At 57.3% G+C, this 23048-nt stretch overlaps 1 protein-coding gene across 1 annotated transcript in view; it reads left to right on the top strand.

The window, feature by feature from the left end:
- The window catches only part of ELL (elongation factor for RNA polymerase II), a 75420-nt gene that overhangs the window by 49549 nt on the left and 2823 nt on the right, over positions 1-23048 (top strand). The window contains exons 3-11 of the mRNA XM_047697121.1: positions 4843-4964; positions 5407-5570; positions 7650-7924; positions 11380-11504; positions 16157-16253; positions 17371-17845; positions 21176-21242; positions 21504-21675; positions 22856-22900. Coding sequence (XP_047553077.1) covers positions 4843-4964; positions 5407-5570; positions 7650-7924; positions 11380-11504; positions 16157-16253; positions 17371-17845; positions 21176-21242; positions 21504-21675; positions 22856-22900 — 1542 coding nt within the window. The remainder of the gene's footprint in view (positions 1-4842; positions 4965-5406; positions 5571-7649; positions 7925-11379; positions 11505-16156; positions 16254-17370; positions 17846-21175; positions 21243-21503; positions 21676-22855; positions 22901-23048) is intronic.

The following is a 23048-nucleotide window of genomic DNA, read 5'->3' on the forward strand; positions in this document are numbered from 1 at the left end:
AAGCCTGAGAACCACATCCATTTAACTTGGAGGCCCTCCACCTCAGATTTAGAATCATGTTTTACCTGCTTTTTCTTCTTTTTGGATTTTTCTCATATGTTACAGAGTTTCTAGAGGGTTCTGAGGGTACAGAGGTCCCGTGCTACAGCTCCGGGGAGGCCAGACTACAATTCTCCACTAGGAGGTTTTTCCCTGTGCAAGCCTGTGTGAGGGCTGGAGGATGCCAAATGGCGAGGAGGAATGCTCTTCTTTCCCTGCTTGCCGTGAGGTGTCAGGCACTAGGCCTGCCATCTGTTTTCTTAACCTTGTCCTTCTCCTCCTGGGCATTGATGGGATGCGTCCCCTCCTCGCTGCCAGTTGTGACGGGCCTGGCGTGGTGCTAGGCACATAGCAGGCCACATCCACATAGTCACCTTGCTGCAGGAAGACGCAGGGCATCCGGGCTCTCACCTCCCACTTCTGGTTGCTCAGCCGCTCGTGGATGGCTGGGGCTGGAGATGAACCAGTAAGGTAGGCTGGACAGTGGTCAATGGGGTGGGGCTGGGCAGGTTCATTCATTTTTCATGGTACATGGGCTGATTCCATGTTTGGCTCCTTGTAGGGTGACGGGGACCCTCTTTCCCAGAGCCCCATGAAGCTGACAGACTGAAGATTGAGACCCCATTTGTGGGCTCCTGAGCTCAGGGGGCTCGGCCAATTCTTTTCACCATACCTCAGCCTCCTTGCCCAGGAGATGGGCTCTCTGCCTCAGGGGTCATGTGTGTGCCATTAATGAGTCCTTAGGAGAACCAGTGTCTTCCCTGCAGCCCAGAATGAGCTCGCTCAGCCTCTTATGTGTGTCCCCTCTGTGCACACACCAGCATTAGGCTATAGCATTGGAGGCCGCCCGGGTAGGGGGTGCCACTTGGTCTGGCCACTTTCCTGCCTATGCTTGCAAGCACCATGAGCCCAACCTGCCCAGGGAGGTGTGCACCTGGGCCCTGGTGTTGGCCACTTCCTTGGAGTGACTAATGGCATTTGCCATGGCGTCCAGAGAGCCTGGCCCGCCTCTAGCATGTTGGGCCTCAAGGGTGTCATGTGCCCCAGCAAGATGTTCATCCTTGTTTCATTTGCTGAGTACGTGTTTGTGCTTGCATTCTCGGCCTTGTCTTAGACACTACGCTGGCTGACATGGGCCCCTGTGGTCTCTGGTGGTCACTTCTAAGTTGTTAACCTCTGACAGCTGTGAAAAGTCAGCTCCAGAGGGGAAGAAAAACCCCCACCTGGCCAGCCCCACCCTGAAACTCTTCAGTTGATGAAAAAAGAGAAGTAGGGTTGGCATCCAGGGCTGTGAAGGGTCTTGGCATTTCCCTGCACTGTGCCAGGAGCCTCAGCTGCACTTTCTAGAATGAGGTTTGACAGCTCTGGTATGAGGTGTTTGACCAGTTTTTGTGTGTGTGGCCAGGAGCCGTCTCTGCAGGTAAGAATACACACAAGATTGAGCCACTAGGTGCCTGCTGCTGCGTCGTTTGTAACAGGGGCAATTTGGAAACGGTCTAAAAACTTTCTAAAATGGGGAGTTTCTGGGGTGCCTGGGTGGCTCAGTGGGTTGAAGCTTCTGCCTTCGGCTCAGGTCATAGTCCCGGGGTGCTGGGATCGAGCCCCGCCTCAGGCTCTCTGCTCAGCAGGGAGCCTGCTTCCTCCTCTCTCTCTGCCTGCCTCTCTGCCTACTTGTGATCTCTGTTAAATAAATTTTTAAAAAAAATTTATAAAATGGGGGGTTTCCGAGTTGGGGGCCAACCATGTGCCAGGGTTGAACAGAGTGCAGGGGCTGTGCGCTCCCTCTCCTGAGCCTCCCGGGTCAGTGAGCACTTGAGGGCGGCTTTTGGAATGCAGGCAGGTGCTTGCGGTGCATCCTGGGGCTGGGGCTGAGGGAGTGCCCCTGGGTGGAAGAGGGCGCTTTGCTCTTGGAAGTCCAGTTCAGGAATGGTAGTTCTCTTTACCCAGAATACGTTTTATTCTGAAGCTTCCTTAGGAAGTGACAGTAAGGAGGAAAACAAGTGATGTCTACAAACTCCTCTGGCCAGAGAGAGAGAAGCTCCTGGTCCGTTGACGTTTGGGTTCCTGTACATGCCTGTTGCCCTCGTTCTTGCCCAGATGGAATATCAGGTGCTTTCCCCCACCAGTTTTTGCCCCCAAGACTTGCTGTGTCTTTTCACAGCCCCCACCTGCACCACAGACGAGGCCCTGCAGACCGGGGCCGGTGGGGGTGGTGGGGGACCGCAGAGGCAGGCCCTGCTTGGGACAGATTTCAAAGGCAGGAACCCATGCCCCCTTGCAGACCTCAGAAGCACTCAGGGCCACAAAGGAAGGATAGACCCATTTGCTGCTCCAGGTCTGTGTGCACAGATGCTGGATTAGGTTAATAGTGACCTAACCCAGAGTCCAGGCTGTCATCAGACACACCCAAACCTGTGTGCTCAGGCCACCTGAGGGCCATATGGTGCCCCCCGTGGGGGCAGCTGAGACTCGGTCTGGAAGGCACATGGTCCAGCCAAGCAGGGCTGAGTTTCGGGCCACATCCTGGAACATGTGCCAAGCTCTTAGCTGACCCAGAGAAAGCCATGCACTCCTGGGCTGTTCATGCCCCGCTGGCTAATTTCCTTGCCTGGTTCCTGGTGACTGGTAACCAGTAACCATTGTCACTTGGGAGCTGGCAAAGCAGCCTGTTAACCAGGCGATTCCACAGGCCGTGGTAGTGCTGGGAAGGAGCTGGGACTGACAGAACGGGCCACACCAGGCCCCTGGCAAACCTCCCTTCTACTTCCCTCCCTCCCCGACATGGGTGCTCCCCGCTTTGTCTTCAAGGATACCAAAGACCTCAATGTGCGTCCTCCCCTGTCATGGGCAGCATCACGTTCTCGTCCATCAGTTTCATCCCCTGGGTTCCTTATCGTCCTATGGCTCCAGGAGCTACACAAACCAACTTCTAGGCTCTGTGCTGGGACCCCCGCTTCTAGAATGAATTTTGAAAGTGGGCATACCCACCTGCATGGTAAAGGTTTAGGTGGGGTAAGAGTCAGAGTGAAGAGTCCCCACAGGCCCTACCCAGAGAGAAGCACGGTCACTTTGGGAGTCAGACCTGATCTCCTTCCCTCCTCTTAGGGGCGCAGCCTAGTCGCTGTCCTGAGCAGACTGAGGTGGAAAATGCCACCTGGGGAGGCCATGTCTCCACCAGAGCCAGGATGGGATAAGGGAGAGGTTCAAGAGAGAGGTGAAGAAAGCGCCCCCCTGCCCCGCCCTGGCAGCAGGTGTCTGGCTCCACTGGAAGCTGCTTTTGATTTGCTGACTTGGTGGCACGTGGGCGTCCTATGGCATTTTGGGCCACTGTGTCGGTGTGCGTCTGGCTCTGGGTGCATCTCCTGCAGTGACCCTTAGCAGCCTGAACCTTGGCCTCTGGGCAGCGTGTTTCCTGCTACTTCTATAAAGGAAAACAGGAGTCACACACAAGAAGGGATGAGTGGAAGCGCAGGGTAGCCCCATGTGTTGGAAAGGAGATCCCACATGCGGGCAGGACAGGCCCCCACTGCAGGGTCTGGGAGCCACTCTGAGCCAGGCTGGCTCTCACTGTGCATATCCGGACCTCTCCTTGGGGCAGGGACTGACTGTATGCTGGGCAGGTCACTCAGTATTTGGGGACCAACTGTAGGCCAGGTGCATATGCAAGTTCCCTGCGGGTCCATGCACCACCCTGAGGGGAGAGGCAGGGAGGCCGTGGAGCTGGGTCAGGAGCAGCATCCCTTCTTATGGCCTGAGCCACTGTGTCCTCAGTGTCAGACAGGCTGAACTGCCCTGATTTACCTGTGACAGCGGAGCAGGGGTGGAATTCAGCTGCGCCGTGTTCTGTCCGGGGCTGATGAAGCGTGTTTGCGTGCTCACCTCGTTGGAGAGGAAACAGGGCTTGGGCATACCGAGGTGGTTTGGCAGCCTGGGGGTGAGACCGGAATGCAGCCTGCCTATCCCCTTAACCTCCATTTACCACTCGTGCCCCCTTGTGCGTTTGCCAGCTGTGATGAGCTCTAGCACCCAAAACCCAGGGATTACTTTATGAGGGGTGACCACTGGTGACAGGGCTCTAGAGGCCCATCCTGTACCCTGAATATGGGCCAGCAACCAGAACATGGGGTCTTCCTACAAGTCCCTCCGTAGCCCCTAGGACCTCACTGAGGGAGGGCAGGTCTGGAATCCTTCAGTAGCCTCTGGACACAAGGCTGTCCCACCTGTGCTGAGCCCTGCACCTTGGGTGGAATCATTGCTGTCTGTCTGCTAGCCAGGCTAGCCATCCTTTCTGCAGAGGCACTGCCCAAAGTGAGGTTTACATTAACCAAGACATTCATCCTGTGTCACATCTAACCATGTTCCTGATTTGTTGGGGTGAGTGCTGCCCATCCATGAGCCCCTCAGGGCCTGCCAGGCAGTGACGGACACTCAGGTGGAGTCTGCATCACACAGGGGAGCAAGGATTGGGGCATCTTGGCTGCTCCGTGTGCCCTGATGGCTCCTGATGCCCATCTTGTCTCATTTCATCTTCACGCATGTCCCAGGTCAGACCTGCCCCATATGCTGGGCAGGAAGCTGGGTCATGGCCCAGATCAAGCTGGGAATCCCTGTCTCTGGGTGTATGTTAAGCACTCTGCGCTCCTCAGACCGAAATGCCATTGCTGCTTAGAAAGTGCTAGCACATTCTCATTGTGTCAAGTTGTGGGATGGTCTGGGGTCCAGTGGATGGGCCATTCCATGGTTCCCCACCCCCATACCCCTGTGTTGTGAACCTCCCAGTGATGTCTCCCATTCTCTGCACAGCACATCTCCATCCCCCAGCCTGACTGCCCCACAGAGGCACGGACGTTCTCCTTCTACCTCTCCAACATTGGCCGTGACAGCCCCCAGGGCAGCTTCGACTGCATCCAGCAATATGTCTCCAGGTGAGGTCCCACCCGGGCCCAGTGCCCCCTTCTTTTTCTTCTTCTTCTTCTTTTTTTACATAAGTTTATTTATTTAAATAATCTCTATACACAACATGGGCCTTAAACTCAGGACCACGAGATGGAGAGCCTCATGCTCTACATGCTGAGCCAGCCAGGCTGGCCCAGTGCCTCCTTCCTTTCTCCGCATGAGCCTTGCTGCTGGTTTCACCGTGTCCGGGGCGTGGGTACAGGTTCTGGCCTGCTGCTGCCTCTGCCCAGGGGCCTGGGTTCCCTTGTTTCTTCCAGATCGAGACGTGCCATGTGGAAACATGCTGCTCAAGTTAGCCCTGACCCCATTTCCCAACTGGGGGTCGTGGGGTGGGGGGCGGCACGGGCTCCTAGACCGTCTGTCCTTGTCATCCCAGGAGTTCACCTTGGCTCCTGGCCCCTTATCTTACAGCCGCGGGGATGTTCACCTGGACTGCCTGGGCAGCATCCAGGACAAAATCACAGTGTGTGCCACCGACGACTCCTACCAGAAAGCACGGCAGAGCATGGCACAGGCCGAAGAGGAGACACGGAGCCGTGGGGCCATTGTCATCAAGGCTGGAGGCCGCTACCTGGGTGAGGATGAGGCCCGGGACTCCCACCTGTCAGGGGTTCGTGCCTGCTGGGCACCTGTGGCGGGGTGGCGGGAGAGCGGGAGAGACTCAGGGCCTGTCCTGGCCAGGAGCTGGAGGTATGGGTTGATGGGTGTGACCCCAAGCAGGGTGAGCCAGGTTGTTGTTGGGTCAAAAAGGAAGGCCCCATTACACTGGATGAGTCAGCTGGGGGCTGTGACATCTGTTCATTGCCCAGTTTGGATAAGAGCCCCAAGAACTCTAGGAATTCCAAATCCACGGGCCCCTCTCCTAGGCTCTGGCCTCAGGGATCTCTACCTGTCAGAGAGAGAGTGCTCCTTGAGGGCTGCGGTTTGTCCTCCTCTAGTGGCCACCCCTGCCCTCACCTGCCTGCCCAACTCTTCCCCAAGACCGACACAGCCAGTGGCAAGGTGCACATGGCGAGACGTACCCTGTGGCAAGAGGCCTGCTGCTGGGTTGGGGCGAGTGAGGGGCTGTCGGGTCGCACCTGGGAAGGAGATGTGTTGACCCCTGCCGGATGAGAAGGCCCTGGCAGTGCATCATCTGTTTGGAAGCAGTTTTGGTGAAGTTGAGACACCCTCTATGTGGAGAGTGTATTTACTTAGGAAGCTCTGTGGCTGCTTTAGGCTTCCCAGCACCTAGGCCCAGACAAATTCATGAGTCATCAGGATTCAAGGTCAGGAGGAAGGGTGTTAGGCCTGAGGGAGACACGAAGTGGCTTACAGCAAATGGCTTTGAGGGCTTTTCTTTTTTAAGAAAAGGTAGGAGGATTTCAAAGACCCCCGCAGAGGAGCATGTGATTTCACGGGCTTGGCGGTGGGATTGACTCTGGACAAAACCCCAGACGTCCTTGCAGGAGTCCGTGCTGCCAGTGAATGCTGCATCCGGGCGGACGTGGCTGTGCGTGCTGTGGGAGCCTGTGCTCTGGGATGTGAGCCACTGCTGGGGACGGAGCCCACCCCCCACACCCGCAGAGCTGCAGCCAGAATCCCAGCATGCTTCCCCTGCCTGCTGTCACCTCGATGTGCAAACGTGAACGTGCCTACACATCTTCATAGATTTCTGATCCTTTAGCCTAAAACTGGGACAGAAATGCGACTTCTTTGGTCACTTAGGGTACAGCAAGAATTTTGCAGTGGTTTCGGTTCTGGTGGAAGCACTTGTCCCCTGGCCTCTGAAGACAGACATGCATGTCCCACTGTGTCAGGCCTCTTGCTGACCCTAATTAGGCCTGACCCTGAGGATTCTGATAGCACTTCTTCCTGTGTTAATTTGACAAATGAGATTTAAGGGATGAGAACAAAAACAAACAACCAAAAGTCCTCACGGAGAGCTTTCTGGCCCAAGTTCATGAGGCATGCACTGCCTGCCCTTGGCCGTGCATGTTCCTCAGGGGCGGTGCTGCTGTCCAGAGTGGAGTTCACAGTTTCCGAGCAGAGACCCCTTCGTCCAGAGCAGAGCTGGAGTCTATTTGCTCTGGAAGGGTGGGGGGATCTGGCTGCTGCCCCTGGGACTCTGAGCATAGCCATGTCTGCCCAAGAAGTGCTTGATGGGACTGCAGCCAGGGAGCTGCTCTTACCTCCCGGCATCTCCAGAGAAGCTACCCAAGCGGCCCGATGCCTTTGTTCAGTCCTCCTTTTTCATAAAAGTGAATGGGGGATCCTGTGGGGCCAGCACAGTGCTGTGATGTGTAGGCTCTGGGGGCACCTGACTTGGACCATTCAGGAACCCCACTCTTTTTACTATCGGCCCCCTCTCCCTGTAGTGGTTGGGCTGCCGGTGATGAAGTCCATTCTGTCTCCTGTAGCTCCAGCTTCTGACGCTGGGGGCCCTGCAAACCCCTGCTGAGCTATGTGCGGTCAGCAGGTGGTGCTCTTAGCTGTCCTGGGTCTCCACTGAGCCGCCCAGGCAGGGCCCGGCTCAGACTGCCTTCCCCTGGGGCTGGCGGCCATCGGTGCGCATCCTTGCACTCGTTCCGAACTTGGCATCCGCCCCAGGCAGAGGGACACTGAGGGACACCCCTCAGCCCCTCACATCCCTAATGCCTTGGCTCTTGTTGCAGGCAAGAAGGTTCAGTTTCGGAAACCAGCCCCGGGGGCCACGGACGCTGTCCCTTCTCGGAAGCGGGCGACCCCCATCAACCTGGCCAGTGCCATCAAGAAGAGCAATGTTGGTGGCATTAGCGGGGGCAGTGGGGTGTCTCAGAGGCCTTTCCGCGACCGGGTGCTGCACCTCCTGGCGCTGAGGCCCTACCGGAAGGCCGAGCTGTTGCTGCGGCTGCAGAAGGACGGCCTGGCCCAGGCGGACAAGGATGCGCTGGATGGCCTCCTCCAGCAGGTTCGTGCTTGCCCGGGGCCAGGTTGAGGGTCCAGTCAGCCTTGAGTGGCTCCTGCACCGGGTCTGGACACAGGGAGGCTTGGGAAGGGCCCTTCCTGGGGTCTCTTCCAGGAGTCTCAGCCTGCCTCAGAGCCTCGGCCTTCTCGGTTAGGACGTGCTTAGGGCTGTCACGGACATGTCCCTGGTCGTGGTGCTTGCTGTCCAGTGGCCCTGAGGTTGGTCAGTGTGAGGTCAGCACCCTAGTCTGCACCGTCTGCAAACACACAGGCAGCAGGCACAGCACACAGGATCCTGGACATCAGTTGCCCAGTGATTGTAGAATCCAGAGAAGCCTGGGTAACCGCAGAGCTCAGCCTCCTCAGTCAGGCAGCTTTCCTGCCACTCTCCAGCTGCAGCCCTGGGCAAGGGGCTTCACTAGTGGACCCTCGGGCTGCTGTGCGCAGCCACAGCTTGACTGCAGCGCCTCATGCGGGGTGAGAGGCTGAGCTGGGGGGAACGTGATGTCAGCACATGGAGCCTGCTATTATGGAAGAGCTCAGGCCTCGGAGCAAGAGCTGTAGGCCTGGCCGCTTCCCCTATGCCCTTCCCTGTCTCCCAGAGCCTGTGGAGGGAGCTGGAGGACCCCCGGGAAGGTGAACAGCTTGTTCTGGCCTCACCACGTCAGCTGGACCATGCAGCTGCCTTGGGGCCCTGCCGAGAGGTCCACTTGGCTGGCAGTGGACAGTCCTGTCCTGTGGAGGAGGCATGGTTGAACCTCGAGGGGTTCTGTCCTCCAGCTCACTTGTTGCCCTTACATCCTGCCTCAGACGCTCTGGGCGCACAGACAGCGCAAAACTCACATGCTGTGATAATGAGTAGTTGTGTCTGAAGATGAGCTATGGGGCTCGCTGCCCCTTGTGTCACTGAGACTCTGGCCTCAGGGGCGCCACTTGCCGGAAACTCTGGATATGGCCTCTTTTGTTTTAAGGGTTCGCGTGAAGGCAGGAGGGAGGTGGGCAGAGGGAGAAAGAATTCTAAGCAGGCTCCATGTCCAGCACGGAGCCCAACACGGGGCTCGATCTCACGACCCTGAGATCATGATGAAATCAGGAGTCAGCTGCCTGACCAACTGAGCCACCCAGGTGCCCCTGGATTTGGCCTCTTGAGCCACTCTCCCGCGCCCGGAGGTGAGGACCAAGCTTCGCAGTTCTCCCTCTGAGCATACGAGTTGGCCCAAGGCCTGTTTAGAAGATAGACGTATAGCTTCATGGCTCAGAAGTTTTCTTTGGCAGAGGGGCCTATCAAAGCATCCGGAAAGCTCCAGAACCAGGAATGATGTTCTGAGGGGATTGGTTTCCTTGGAAGGTCACAGGTGTCAGCCTTATCCTTGGGAACTCAAAGGAGGCACAGTGGAGGCCCTTCCCCTGGGCTGGAACTCGGAGAGAATGAGGCAGGGCTGGCAAAATGCCGGGTCTTTAGACGTGAGCCAGCATTGTCCCTGGGTGTACTGCAGCTCACACTGCTGGCCGGTCAGGCTGCCATCACCCCCTACTGTGGCATTCTTGGAAGTGGCCCTTGCTCCCATCTTCCTCTCTCGCCCTGTTTGTGCCCAGAATAAAGAAGAAGCACATGAGCCCCTCAAATGCAGAATGTGGAACTTGGCTGACCAAGCACACAGTTAACATCTGAGATTTACCCTCTGAGCAACCCTCGAGTGCCGCCAGCAGGCCAGGCTCGGTTTTTGAAGAGCTGGGGATCTGTTGGTACTGATGTCATTCTGCCCGGGGTGCCTGCTTTTCTAACCTCTGAGATGCTGCCGTTGCTCCCAGCCCTTGCTCGGTATCAGAGAGGCCCCGTGCTGGGCTCCAGCTTCTCTGGTTGATTCGGATTCAGCAGCCTTCTGTGGGGCAGCTTATCTGGTGTCTGTGGGCAGAACATTCCCCCCTGTCTACTCTGTTTTCTTTGAATGGCCCCGTCTGCTTTGTGCTTCTGTATTTACTACCCAGCATGTCCTCCCTGGGGACTGGGTGCAGTAGCAGGACCCCAGCAGCTTGAGGAAGGGGAAGGTCTCGGGGGATACCATGGGCTGGTCATTTCCAGCCTCCCCTCCCCAGCCCCCCTCGAGGGATCAGGGATTCTGATGAGCAGCACAGATGAAATCACACTCTTCAAAGGCACCTTCTCTTTTCCTTCTGTGAAAACATCTGTCTCCGGTGCTGGCAGGGCCTCAGAGAAGCCCGGAGGCTCATCCTCTGTGGGAGGGAGTGTGGACAGGTGGGTGGCTCTTCTGGGAAGCATTTTAGCAAACTGCTTCAAGAGCTGTAAAAATGTTCAGAGCCTTTGACCCACTCATCCCACTTCTGGGAAGCTGGCCAAAGGAAACCGTCACCAGCATGGGAGAACCTGCACACAGTGGTGTCTGTTTAAGCTACAGAGAAACTGGAAATGGCATCCAGTGCAGATGCTTGGTGGAATATTACTCAGCCATTAAAAAATGCTCCCTGTGGAAACCCTTGTGACCTGGAGTCCCCTTAGAAGCCTGTGGTAGTGAAAACGGCTGCTGTCACACCAGCTCCCCCGCAGGTGCGTGCCATGGGCCCAGTGAGGCTGGCACAGGGGCTCCCACTTGGGAGCAGAGCCTGAACTTCTTCAAGTGCCCTTAAGGTCGACGTTCTGAGTCCAACTTTGCCATCTTGGAGACAAGCTTGGCCGTAGTTAATCAGCCTGAGCAGGGCTAGCTGGCTGCGGGGAAGATGGACTTAGCCTGGTCCCTGGGGGCCCTGGCTCCCCCACCTGCCGCCGTCTCTGCCACGGGAGTGCATGTCCAAGAGGGGGTGTCCCGTCTCTTCAGACTGCTCTACTGGAATAACATAAACTGGGAGGCTTATGAACAACAGATGTTTACTCCTTACGGTTCTGGAGGCTGGGAAGTCTTAAGGTCAAGGCACCATAAGATTGGGTGATTGCTGAAGACCCCCTTCCCGGTTCACAGACTGTCTTCTCAAGGTGTTACCACATGGCAGGGGTGGGGAGGGAGCTTCTGGAGTCTCTTTTACAGGGAGTCTCTTTTACTGGTCCCATTCATGAGGGCTCCACCCTGATGACCTGATCACCTCCCAGAGGCCCCACCTCCTAATACCTCATTTTGGGTGCTGAGATTTAACATGAATTTTGGTAAGATGAAAACCTTCAGTCCATAACAGGGGAGGCCGGTGCTGGGGTCCTGGGAGTGTAGACGGCAGCCCGTCCTGCTTTGGAGCCGACGTGTCTTCCAGCAGCTGTAAGACCTGGGTGTCAGGACCTGGTGTTCGGATCCTTTTGCAACCCAAGGCTTGTTGCCCCAGTGTGCAGGGGATTGGGGGAGTGCTGTCCTCTTTCCTCTTGTGTGTCTCTGCCCCCCAGCCTCCATCACCTACTTTCAGTAGCTTCTGCCTCTCCTAGGCTTCCGGCAAGGTGATCCTGTCTCTGTCTTACAGGTGGCCAACGTGAATGCCAAGGATGGTACGTGCACGTTGAAGGACTGTGTATATAAGGACGTGCAGAAGGACTGGCCTGGCTACTCGGAAGGGGACCAGCAGCTGTTGAAGCGGATGCTTGTCCGGTAATGCCGCCTCCTGTGCCTGGGCATGTCCCCGCACCCTGGTTCTGGGACAGATGGCATCCTGAGGGTGCTAGGGTGGCCTTGTGTGGTCCCAAAGGTCATAGGGCCCTTGAGCAGGATGGAGGGATCTGTGGAGACTCTCTGCAGTCTTTCCCACTACCTGGGACACTTCAGGGTCGGGCCAGCACCTGCTGAGTGGAGTGAAGGGTGCAAGTCATGTACCACAGCCCCAAAGTGCCCACACAGGACGCTTCGGTCCGCTCTGCTTGTTCCATGCTTCCTTTCCCGTCAAGTGCCCTTCCAAAACCTGCTCAGCCCCACAGGCTTGAGCTACAGGCCGCCTCCTTCTTTAAAAGAACCTCCCAAGAACTTGAAGCAGAGAGAAACAAAGCAAAACAAAACTCCCCACAGGCGTGATTAAGTAGCATTAATTAAACACATTCCCTTTCAGATTAATTGGGACCCGAGGTCAGGAGTGGACTTGGTGGCTCGGGGGAGGAGTGGTTAAGTAGGCCCCTGCCTGGCTCAGGCGAGCAGTTAATGATTTCCTTCTCAGCCGATGCCTGACAGGAGCGCAGGCTGTGAAGCGTCGCTCGGAACTGGCTGATACACTAATTAGTCTTTAAATGATTTCTCAGGGACTTGAGTTATTTATGTGGTTGTGGGTTTTTTTTTTTTTTTTTTAAAAAGCTCAGCTGTTTACAGCAGTAATTGCATGTAGACTTGGGGCAACTCTAGGTGAACCCGGAGTTCCTCCTCAGCCCTGCAGGGCACTCCTCCCCAAACCAGTACCTGCTTCTGAGCCAGCCTGGGGTCACCGCTCCGACTGTCCGAAGGTCATGGGGGGCTTGAGGAGCTGTTCTCAGCAGAAGACCGCTCCCACCCCCATCCTCTTTCTGGCGTTTCCTGTTGCAGCAGCTAAACGCGCCTGGGGTTGGTTCTGTCACCTACAGGTGTTTTTTTTTTTTTTTTTTTTTTTTTTTTTTTAAAGATTTTATTTATTTATTTGACAGACAGAGATTATAAGTAGGCAGAGAGGCAGGCAGAGAGAGAGGAGGAAGCAGGCTCCCCGCTGAGCAGAGAGCCCGATGTGGGGCTCGATCCCAGGACTCTGAGATCATGACCTGGGCCGAAGGCAGAGGCTTTAACCCACTGAGCCACCCAGGCACCCCACCTACAGGTGTTTTGATCCATCAGACATTTTTGGACAAAGAGTCTGGTGTTAAATTGGTCAAATTTACCCACCAAAGTGCTTTGAGGTGACAAGCACGCATTAGGGACACTGCAAGGCTATTCCTGCCCTCCCTTCAGAGTCTCTTGCTGGGTAGCTGCTGTTCTCAACCCGAGGGCCTTGGCCGCACAGAGTGCTCCAGAAGGAGCGTGGCCGAGACCAGGTAGCCTTGTTGTGTGTTGGTGTGTAGGTGGGTCAGTAGGAATCTTGGCTCTGGAGCTTTGTGTCATTCCGGGCTCCTCCTCCCTGTTCCTCCCTGCTCCGATGAGTGAGCTGCCGGGCCTTGTGTGAACCCAGGGCTCTCAGCCTTCACCTGGACCAGCAAGGCCAGCACCGGGGCCCTGCTTGGGGATCAGCCGTGCCAGAAACCACTTGTTGCCAGCAGCACCTGCTGTCCTTGGAAGCTTGGTCTGGTTGGTGTGTGAAGGTCACCGTCGGCATCCTCGATGCCAGCAACCGCACTGAAGGTTACCCAGCCACCTGTCTGTGCACTTTTTTTCCTTCAGTTTAGGTTGTTCCCTCCCTGAAGAAAACCCAATTTATAGTGGTTCTTGAAGTCTCGCAGCAAGAAGGAAAAATAAGGCCTTGGGGTATTTCTGTCGCTGAGGATTGGTATCACCGAGAAACTGGGCTGCCTCCTTTTCCTACAGCTTCTTCAAAATCATACCTGACCTAAGTATGCTGATGCATCCAGGGTCAGCCTGGGCCCCTGAGGCTCGGCTCTACATGGACACCTGCTGCCACCATCATTTTGATTCTTCCTCTGTGTTTCTGTTTCCTGTGTGAGGGGCTGCTGGGGCCCGTCCTGTCCCGGGTGTTCCAGGGCACTGCGAGGCCTCAGCAGCCGTGCCCAGCCCTGTAGTCACTCCCCCTTGTGTCTTGTCTTTCATGTTAAGGCCATACTGTGTTGACTATTACGGCTTTAGAGTAGATCTTGAAATCTGGGATTGTGAGGCCTCCAGCCTTGTTCTTCTTTCTCACAATTCAGTGGTGTGAATTACATTTGCAGTGTTGTACAGCTGCTACCTGTACTAGTTCCAGAACACGTGCCCTAAAATGGAACCCCAAATGTCAGCAGATACTCCCGTGCCCCCTCCCCCCAGCCCCTAGCAACCACCAATCTTTCGGTCTCTGTGGATTTGCCTGTTCTGTATGTTTCCTATCAGTGGGATCTTTGGGACTTTGGGATCTTTGGCCTTTTGTGACTGCCTTCTATCTGTGTATGGTTAGGGTTCACATAGGCCGTAACGTGTATCAGAGCTTCATTCCTTTACATATGCTGCGTGGGTATCTGGTGTGCGTGGAGATCCGCCACAGTTGTCTAGTCTGCTGATGCACCCTGGGGCCATCTCCGCCTCCCAGCATTGTGGCTGGGGTCCTGTGAACATTTGTGTACGAGGATATGTATGGACGGGGATTCTCCTATCTCTCAAGGAGGAGTGGAGTTGAGGTTTTTGCGAAACAGCCAGACTCTTTTCCACAACAGCTCCCGCTCCAGTGACACACAGAGGTTTCTAGTTTCCCCCACTTTCTCACCAACACTTGTTCTTTTCCGTTCTTGTTTTGTTTTATTCCAGCCCTCCTAGTGGGTGTGAGGTAATATCTCCTTGTGGTTCTGACTTGCATTTTCCTGATGACCAATCACACGTACTTGTTCGTGTGCTTATTGGCCATTTGTGTATCATCTTTGGAGAAATTCTATTCAAGTACTTTGTCTTTTTGGGGATATTGAGGGTGGTGTTTCTGTTGTGGATTTAAAGTTTTCATTTGCGTAGAGAGTCTCTCTTTGCTTTCAGATGCTTTCTCTTGTGTCTTTTGGACTCTGACATTTGTTACCTGGAGGCCTCGGTGCAGCCCTTCAAGGCTTTTCTGAGTGGCTCCGTCCCCTCAGGAGGGCTGCTGAGGTTTCTCCACACCCCCCATGGGCCCCTCTGTTTCCTCAGTCTCCTGAGGCCACACCTCTGTCCATCCCGTGGTCCAGGTGTGGCTGGAGCAGCCTGGCCTCCTAGGACACACTGTGGGTTCCTTCCCCACAGCCCCAGAGCAGAGCGGGGACAGCCCTGCAGGAGCCCCTTCTGTGAGGTCTCTGAGCCTCTGAGCTCTGGGCCGGGGGGTGCTATGGCCTGGGTCCCCATTTCCTTGGATTCTGTAAGATAGTCACTGTGTCTGCTTTCAGCATTAGATCGTGCTGCTCTTTTTTTTTTTTTTAAGATTTTATTCATTTATTTGACAGAGATTACAAGTAGGCAGAGAAGCAGGCAGAGAGAGAGGAGGAAGCAGGCTCCCCGCTGAGCAGAGAGCCCGATGCGGGGCTCGATTCCAGGACCCTGGGATCATGACCTGAGCCAAAGGCAGAGGCTTTAACCCACTGAGCCACCCAGGTGCCCCTCGTGCTGCTCTCTTTTCCCTTCCTCCTTCATGCATTTTCAGTGGGGGCTGGAAAGAGAGCAGATGGATAGGGCTGCGCTTGCTTCTGTGTGGCTGGACAGCAGATGTGAGCCACCTCGGCCGTGGCCAGTGCTTGCACGCTACAGGCACTTGCCCTGGGGCTGTCCTTACATTTGGGGCCACCACGGAGGGGACAGCAACAGAGGCCTGTCACGTGGCCATCAGTCAAGGAGGTCTACTCGGCTCGTCACTACTCGGCAGTGCAAACAGGGTCCCCGTAGCCCCAGACCCCAGCTGGGCATGGAGGGCCTGCGGTCCCACACACTGCACTGGGCTGGCTGCTGGGCTCCCGTGAGACTCGCAGCCTCGGAATATGAGAGGGGATCAGAGGGTGGCCTCAAGCCAGGGTCCCTAGTGGGGCCTCCATCTGCCCTTCGAGTGTCACGGTGTCTCTTTTCTCGTCCCTGGCTGCACTGTTGTGCTTGGGTACCGGTAGGCTGGTGACTGCCCCTGTCATCTTTGAGGAGATACTGTCATGTTGGCTCCCAGGAAGGTGGGACCTGAATCCGGGAGTCCTTCCTGTCAGGCTAGGGCATCTCAGTCCCCTGCAGCATCTTCTAAGGTTTCTGCAGTAAGCATTATTAGGATGAATGATTGCTTTTAAAAGGAGGGGCCGGTGTTCGAGTGTGCCCAGCTCCCGCAAGGACATAGCACAGAGCTTGAATATCCAGTCAGTTTTACTCGGGTAAACAGTGACGGGTGTCTGGGTGAGCGGGCGGCCCACTGAGCCTTCTCTGGGCATACAGGACTCCGGGTGGGCCATCTTCCGGGCTGTGGGTGAGCCTGGGGTCGGGGGGGATGTGTTCGGGCTGCTCTCTGCCCACCATGCCCTGAGGTACCCCATGTACTCGGCCCTGCTCTGGTTCATTGGGACAGCGGGCCCACCCTGAATCACTGGTGTAGGGGATACAGTGTGGCATCAGTGGGAAGGCAGGTTGTGGGGCCATAGAGCTACCCCGCCTCTCCTCTGTAGGAAGCTGTGTCAGCCGCAGAGTGCCGTTGTCCTGCCCGGAGACCCCGCTGCCGCCAGTCCTCCCCGGGAACATGGAAACTCAGCCTCACCCCCTCAGGTAGGAGCAGTGGGCCAGGCTGGGACAAGGCGCGGTGGCAGTGAGGGAGGAGGGTGGGCGAGGGGCCCGTGGGCCAGGCCTGAGCTGTGTTAGGGCTTGCTTCAGAGGCAGGTGAATGAGCAACTGCCCAGCCTTCCCCAGACTGGGCCCGGGCCCTCCGTGCAGTTCCCTCAAATGTTCGTGGGTGTTGTGGCCAAGGGAGGGCAGGCTCCCGGATTGCCCTGAGCCCAGTGCTCTGTGTACAGCAGGCATGGCAGGTGCACTGGCCTCCCAGGGCTGTCATGAAGGTTCTGTAGAATCGAGTGGGCCGGCTGCAGGCGCAGGGCCTTGTGAGCCGTGACCACTGCTGGTTCAGTCAGTAGTCAGGATGGGTGCTCAGGTGTTCCCACCTGTGCGCTCTGGCTCGTGAGTCCCTCACCCTAAGTCCCTTATTTTCCCCCTTCGGCCTGGAAGCTCCTAGCGCATGTCCAAGGCCCTGAATCCTCCTTGTGGAGAGGTCAGGTCTGTGCCTGCCCTGGCCCTGGGCCAAAGTAGAGGGCTGACAGCCTCCTTACCCTGTTCCCCCCAGTGGTGGGCCTGCCACCTTGCTCTCTCTAGTCATTTCCCAGGGTCTGGGCGATCCATGGTCTGGCCTCGTCTCACATGCCTCAGCGTTCTTACTTGTGGAGTAAGGCTGCGCCTGCACCACGTCACAGGGTGTCCCTTGGGGATGCAAGTAGTCCTGGGTCTAGTAGTCGGGGGAGTCCCAGCCTGAGGGGCTGCTGTGTGTCCTTCAGACTTGGTCCTTTCACCATCCCCATCATCCAGGGATAACGCCGAACACTGCCAAGTTTCAGAGCAGTCTGTGGAGATGGCCCTTCTTGACTGCTCAGCTGGCTAGATCCATGGATGTTGCCCTTCTTTGGCTCTGTCCTCAGGGTGAGCTGAGCCTAGGTTAGCAAGAGGCTGGTTCTTTTCTGGGTGTGCCCCCTTGTGGCCAGAGTGGGCCTTGCAGTTAGGCCCCAGGTTTCCTAGGGCCTCCTGAGCTCAGGGCCTATTGTTCCCCAGCTACTCCTCAGGAGACATCAGTGGCTCCAGACGCAGTCTCCCTTTTAAATTTGTTTCCCTCCCATTGCAGAAACGATCACAGCCTCCTGATTTCACCGACCCCCTGGTCAGCAAGAAAACCAGGATATCACATTTTACCCAGAGAGCTCAGCCTGCCATCAATGGGAAGCTGAGTGCACCCCACGGCCGTGAGGCCCTGCTGCCCACTCCAGGCCCACTAGCTGGCTCAGACGCCCACCTGCCCCCACGGTTGGAGCCCCCGAGGGCCCATGACCCTCTAGCTGACGTCAGCAATGACCTGGGTCACAGTGGCCGGGACTGTGAGCACGGGGAAGTGGCCACGCCGGCCCCGACTACGTGCCTCAGCTTGCCCCTGCTGACGGACTGTGCCCAGCCCAGCAGGCCCCATGGTGGCTCATCACGCAGCAAATCCAAGAAGAAGTCCAAGAAGCACAAAGACAAGGAGAGAGCAGCTGAGGATAGACACCGGGCCCGGTTGCCAGACCACATGCCCAGCCCCCTAGGAGCCCCACCAGATGCCCCAGGTATGTACCAGGAGGCAGGCCTGGGGTGGGGGGCTCTGTAGGAGGACAGTGCCAGGAGCCTGAGCTCCAGCCTACCTCCACCATTGCCCAGAGAGGGACTCTACCACCACAAGACCCCCATAGTGGCATGCCCTGCACATTCAGCTTCTTCGTGCCCTGTGTTTGGTTGGTTGTTTTTTAGGATTTTATTTATTTATCTGAAAAAAAAAAGTGAGTGAGAAAGAGAGCATGAGCGGGGTTGGGGTCGGTTAGAGAAGCAGACTCCCCGCTGAACAGGGAGCCCAATGTGGAGCTTGACCCCAGGACCCCGACAGCATGACCTGAGCCAAAGACAGACACTTAACCAACTGAGCCACCCAGGCGCCCCTGTGCCCAGTGGTTTTTTTTTTTTTTTTTTAAGATCTTTTGTTTATTCACTAAAGAGAGAGGCAGAGAGAGCCCAAGCAGGAGGAGAGGCAGAGAGAGAGGAAGAAGCACATACCCTGTTGAGCTTGGAGCCCGATGTGGGGCGTGATCTGCAAAACTGGAGATCATGACCTGAGCTAAAGGCAGACGCTTAACCATCTGAGCCACCCGGGCGCCCCTGCACCCTGTGTTCTTATACAAGGTTGTCTGTGAAGGTCCCAGCGGTCTCAGCCCTGCTGTGTGTCAGGCCAGTGCTGGTAGCACAGAGCCTCTGACCTGGGGCCCGTGGGAGGGGACAGTCCACCCAGAGAGGAACTAGTTCCGGGCTCAGCTCTGGATGCTGGGAGGTCCCAGACACTGAAAGGGAGCAGGGTGGGGCTGGGGTTCAAGGAAGGCAGTGGGGTGCAGGGCCTGGCTGGAGAGGGGCAATACCTGGACTGCCACAGGCCTCATGTAGCCTGCTGACTGGCGAACATTCAGCACGTGGAGACTGGGTTTGGGAAGCTGTCCATAGAACAGCAGGCAGTAGGAGTCAGAAGGAGGTCACAGAGTGGGAAGTCGAGAGATTTGGGATCGCAGCAGCAGGATGAGAGGGGTGTGGAGCCAGCTGGGGCTGTGTGCTGAGCCAGAGAACCTTTGTGGGGCCAGAGACACTGTGGAGGTGTATGGACAGGCCAGACTTGGGGTGGGAGTAGGGATCTTCACCCTCAGAGCCTGGGCTACCTTGAGTTCGTAGCCCAGGGCTCCCGAGCAGAACACCCCATGTTGCTGTTAACCTAATGGGCTTGGCATGGCCAGAGAGCTGCGCCTGCGGACACTCCCGGCTATGAAACTTGCTGCTGCTTTCAGATCAATTCCACCCCTCTCCCCAAGGATCCACCCGGGAGGCATTCCTGGGGCAAGAGCAGAGCTGCTTTCTCCTGAAGGCTTTTTAATGAGTAGTTCACCGGCTCTCCAGAAAGGTCTTTGCCAGCCCCTCCCTCTGGCTGGAGGGCGGGTGTTGGCAGCAGCAGGGTTGGGACGCAAGGCCTGGCTCCCCTGAGGTGGTCGGGTCTAGAGAGACAAACCCTGAGCAGGCCCAGCCAGGCAGCACGTCCTGTGCTAAATGGTGAAAGCAAAGCCCCGTGTTCCCCCAGCAGGGCCTAGGGAGGGAGGAGAACATGTGGTGCTCAGCCAGCTTCAGATCCTGTCCAGGGCACATGGGCCTGGGCAGCTTGTCCCCAGGTTAAGGTGGGAAAGTGAGATTTGGAATCAGGCACACCAGGGAGTAGGGGGCCCAAGGAAGGGACAAGGTACTAAAAGCAATGCTTTGTCCATCTGAATCTCCGTCTCCCAGGCGCCTCAAATGTAACAGGAATGGCCGAGCACAGAGGCCTACCGCCCTGTTCCCGGATGCCTTCTGGGACAGTGTGCTCTGCTGGTGGGAGCAGCCACACACGCTGGAACCACCCACCTCCCTTTTAACAATGTTCTTGTGCAACTTGGTTCTTTGTGCACCATGCCCCTCCCTCAGATGCGCTGGAGAAGGTTCCAGGGCAGCACGTGAGGAAGCCTCCTTGCATTTGTGTCTCATATGGGAGGGACGGCTTCGGTTGAACCCACTCCTCAGTGGGGCACCGTCCGGGCCCCGCGCCACGCTCACCTCTACCCTAGGCAGACGCAGCAGCCCGCACCTGTCCGGCGGATGGCTCTCCTTAGCCACCCCTGTGCAGATGCCAACCTGGACCTTAGCCCCAGCTTGTGTCCCTCAGGGCTACCTGTCCCCCTGTGCTACTGGTCGAGCTGGGTCCTCTGTCCATTCTCGTGCCTGCTCCCCGCTCTTGCTCGGTCCGTGGCCCCCTCCTGCTGCCTCCGCGTGCCTTCCTGGGCAGGCTGGTGTGCTGGGTGGGGAGCCTTCTCCCAGTGGGACCCAGCCCCGGGGAGGCACAGGAGAAGCTGGTAGAAGGGGCAGGAGGCAGCTGCGGGGAGGGTTCCCTTTAGGCCCCAGCCCTGCCGTGGGAACCAGCTCAGCGGGTTTGGTGGGGGCTGAGCCCTGAGGTTTGCCTCAGGCCAGAGCTCGAAGGTGTCTTAAGTGCCAGGAGAATATGACCCTGAGCCTTGGTTTCTCCGTTTGTTCTCTCACCTGGTAAAGATTTCAGAAGGGCTAAATGAGGCTGTGTTGACTGGGCCCACAAATGGCAGAACACTCTGGAAGGCATAACTCACAAAGCATGTGTGGCAGAAGTAGGGCCTAAGCTCTCACGTGTGTGTTCATTGGGCTACAGCCCCGAGAGGTGGGAAACATATGCTCCCTCCATTAGTGGGAATCGCGGGGCACAGGGATTCCTGGGGGGTCCACTGTCCTCTCTAGGGACACATGCTGTGTACTGATGACATGTGCCACAGTGACAATCTCTTCTACGCTGGGAAGAAAGGCCATTGGAAGGAAACCCCTGGGAAGGAGGCTACATTGTAGTTCTGGTCAGCTGTGCCCCCAAGTGGCGTGAACAGTCCCATGTCCTGCAGTCCCACCTCGTGGGTGGCCTGGGGTGCAGGCCGGAGCCGGGGCTCTCCCATGCAGCCCTCTGTCTCTGTCCCACCAGGCCAGAGGTGGGCAGGTGGGTTGCTTATCTCCAGAGTAATGGCCTTTTCCATGCAGTTTGCAGAGACAGCGGGGTTGCCGGCTAGCTCAGGCTCTGGCCCTGCAATGAACTTGTACTTGCTTGCCGCTCCTTGCTGAAAACCTGCACATGGCACGTTATGCTCTCTGTACATCCCACAACTGGTTGGGGGACACACGCTATGCTTGGCTGTGGTGCTGCTGGGTCCTGTGAGGCGCCCTAGGTGGCCCCTGACCAGCCCTCTCCCTGCCTCTGCCCATCCGACTCTCCTTCTGCTGCCCCTCCGTGTCCTTCAGACAACAGACCTTTTGATCTTTCTTTGTAGGTTTGAACGGGACCTGCAGCAGCTCAAGTGTCCCCACATCGACCTCAGAGACGCCCGACTACTTGCTGTGAGCACTTCCCTCGCTGGCCTAGCGCCCTCTCCCCACCTTGCCCTCTGCCCTGCACTGCAGCTGGGCCTCTGGAGGACTTCCCCGGGGGTGGGGGTCTTCCTGGGCCACACAGCCTGTTCCAGGCCCAGGCTCCTCCTGGAGCCGGGAGGTCGCTCGTGACGTTGGCGCCCGGTGGGGCCAGCCGTGCAGCCAGGGGCACTCCAGCCTCTCCCCCGCAGCCCCCTGAGCCCCGCTGGCCCCTCTTTTCCGTCTCCTCAGAAAATACGCTACCATTTCCTCCTCGGAGCAGCGCCAGAGCTACAAGAACGACTTCAACGCGGAATACAGCGAGTACCGCGACCTGCACGCACGCATCGAGCAGATCACGAGGCGCTTCACGCAGCTGGACGCCCAGCTCCGGCAGCTGTCCCAGGGCTCTGAGGAGTATGAGGTAGTGCCCCAGCCACGATCCCCTGCCCCCCCCCCCCCGGTTTCCTGCTCCCCACCCCTGGTGGGGTGTGCTAGTCCCTGCGCTCTGCACCCTGGCTGGGTAGGGCGGCAGGTTTCTCGTGGGTGCAGCCAAAGCCAAGACTTCCAACCCCACCCGTGGCCCCAGAGCCTGGCCACTACCTCTCCCAGGTGAGGAGGGCTGCCACACTCAGCCCATGTTTCTCCCTGTCGCAGCCTGGTAGGTGGCTGTCCCTAGCTGCTGGTGTGCTTGGTCTGTCCCCCAGGGCTCTGCCATGGGAGTCCATGGGCTCTGGGGCCTGGCTCCACTTCCTGTGCAGTGGGGACACTGGAGACCAGCTCCATAGGCAGGAGATGGCCCCCAACCTGGGGAGTCTTGTTCAGAGCCCCTGAAACAGCCAGGACCTGTAGGGTTGGGTCCTCTGGCAGCCCACAGCCCATCTGTGCTGTCAGAGCCACAGGGCTGGGGCTGGAGAGTCTCTGTGGCTCCTCCCCCTCTGCTCAAGCTGATCCATGTTGGGAGCTCCCTGCTGAGAGGAGTGTGGGGGGGGGGCAGCGCCGCCTCCCCTCATGCTACCTTTCAGAGTTAGTCTGATTAATTGGGGTGTTGGGGTCGTGGGGACCTCTTTGGTTTCCAGAGGAAACAGCTAATAGTTGGAGGAGTGATGAGGGTTCTGAGGGTCTGGGACAGAGGAGTCCTGGGGTCTTGCTCTTCTCCCTCCTGTAGCCCCCACATGGATGTTCCTCAATATCCCCCTGTACCCCCAGGTGGTGGTGGGGCTCTGCTCTTGGCCTTGAACAATAGGCAGGCCAGCTGGGTGTGAGGGAAGGAGGCCTCCCAGCCTGCTCTTAGTCTCCTCCCTCCCACTGCGTAGGCCATTGTGTTTGTCCCTGAGGCTGGGCCCCTGCCCCTCACTCCCCTGGCCCGTCATCCTCCCCCATCTCCTGCCCTGCTCATCCTCCCCTCCCGCCCCACCCCCTTCCAGCCCTAGCCTGGCTCTCTTTACTTTGTCAGCTTCTCTCAGGCCACGATGAGCCTACTGTCTCAAGGCTGGTGGTGACTCTTCAGGTCACAGGTTATCAGACAAGAGGGGATCGATGGCTCAGTAGGGGCCTCCTGCAGGCGAGAGCATTGTTCCCTTTCTCTTTTGTTTCTCCTCCAGACTACTCGGGGCCAGATTTTGCAGGAATATCGAAAAATCAAAAAGGTAAGTTTCCACCCCTTGTGGGGGGTGGGGTGGGGTCAGATGAAGCTGGCTCAAGGTGAGCCACACCTTGGCTAGGCCCGGTTCTCCAGTCCTCAGAGCAGCTCCTGCCTCCCTCCCCCACCATTTACTGCCGAGAAGCTCAGTGCAT

This window comes from Lutra lutra, chromosome 1, assembly GCF_902655055.1.
Source record: "Lutra lutra chromosome 1, mLutLut1.2, whole genome shotgun sequence".
In the NCBI taxonomy this organism is placed as follows: domain Eukaryota; kingdom Metazoa; phylum Chordata; class Mammalia; order Carnivora; family Mustelidae; genus Lutra; species Lutra lutra.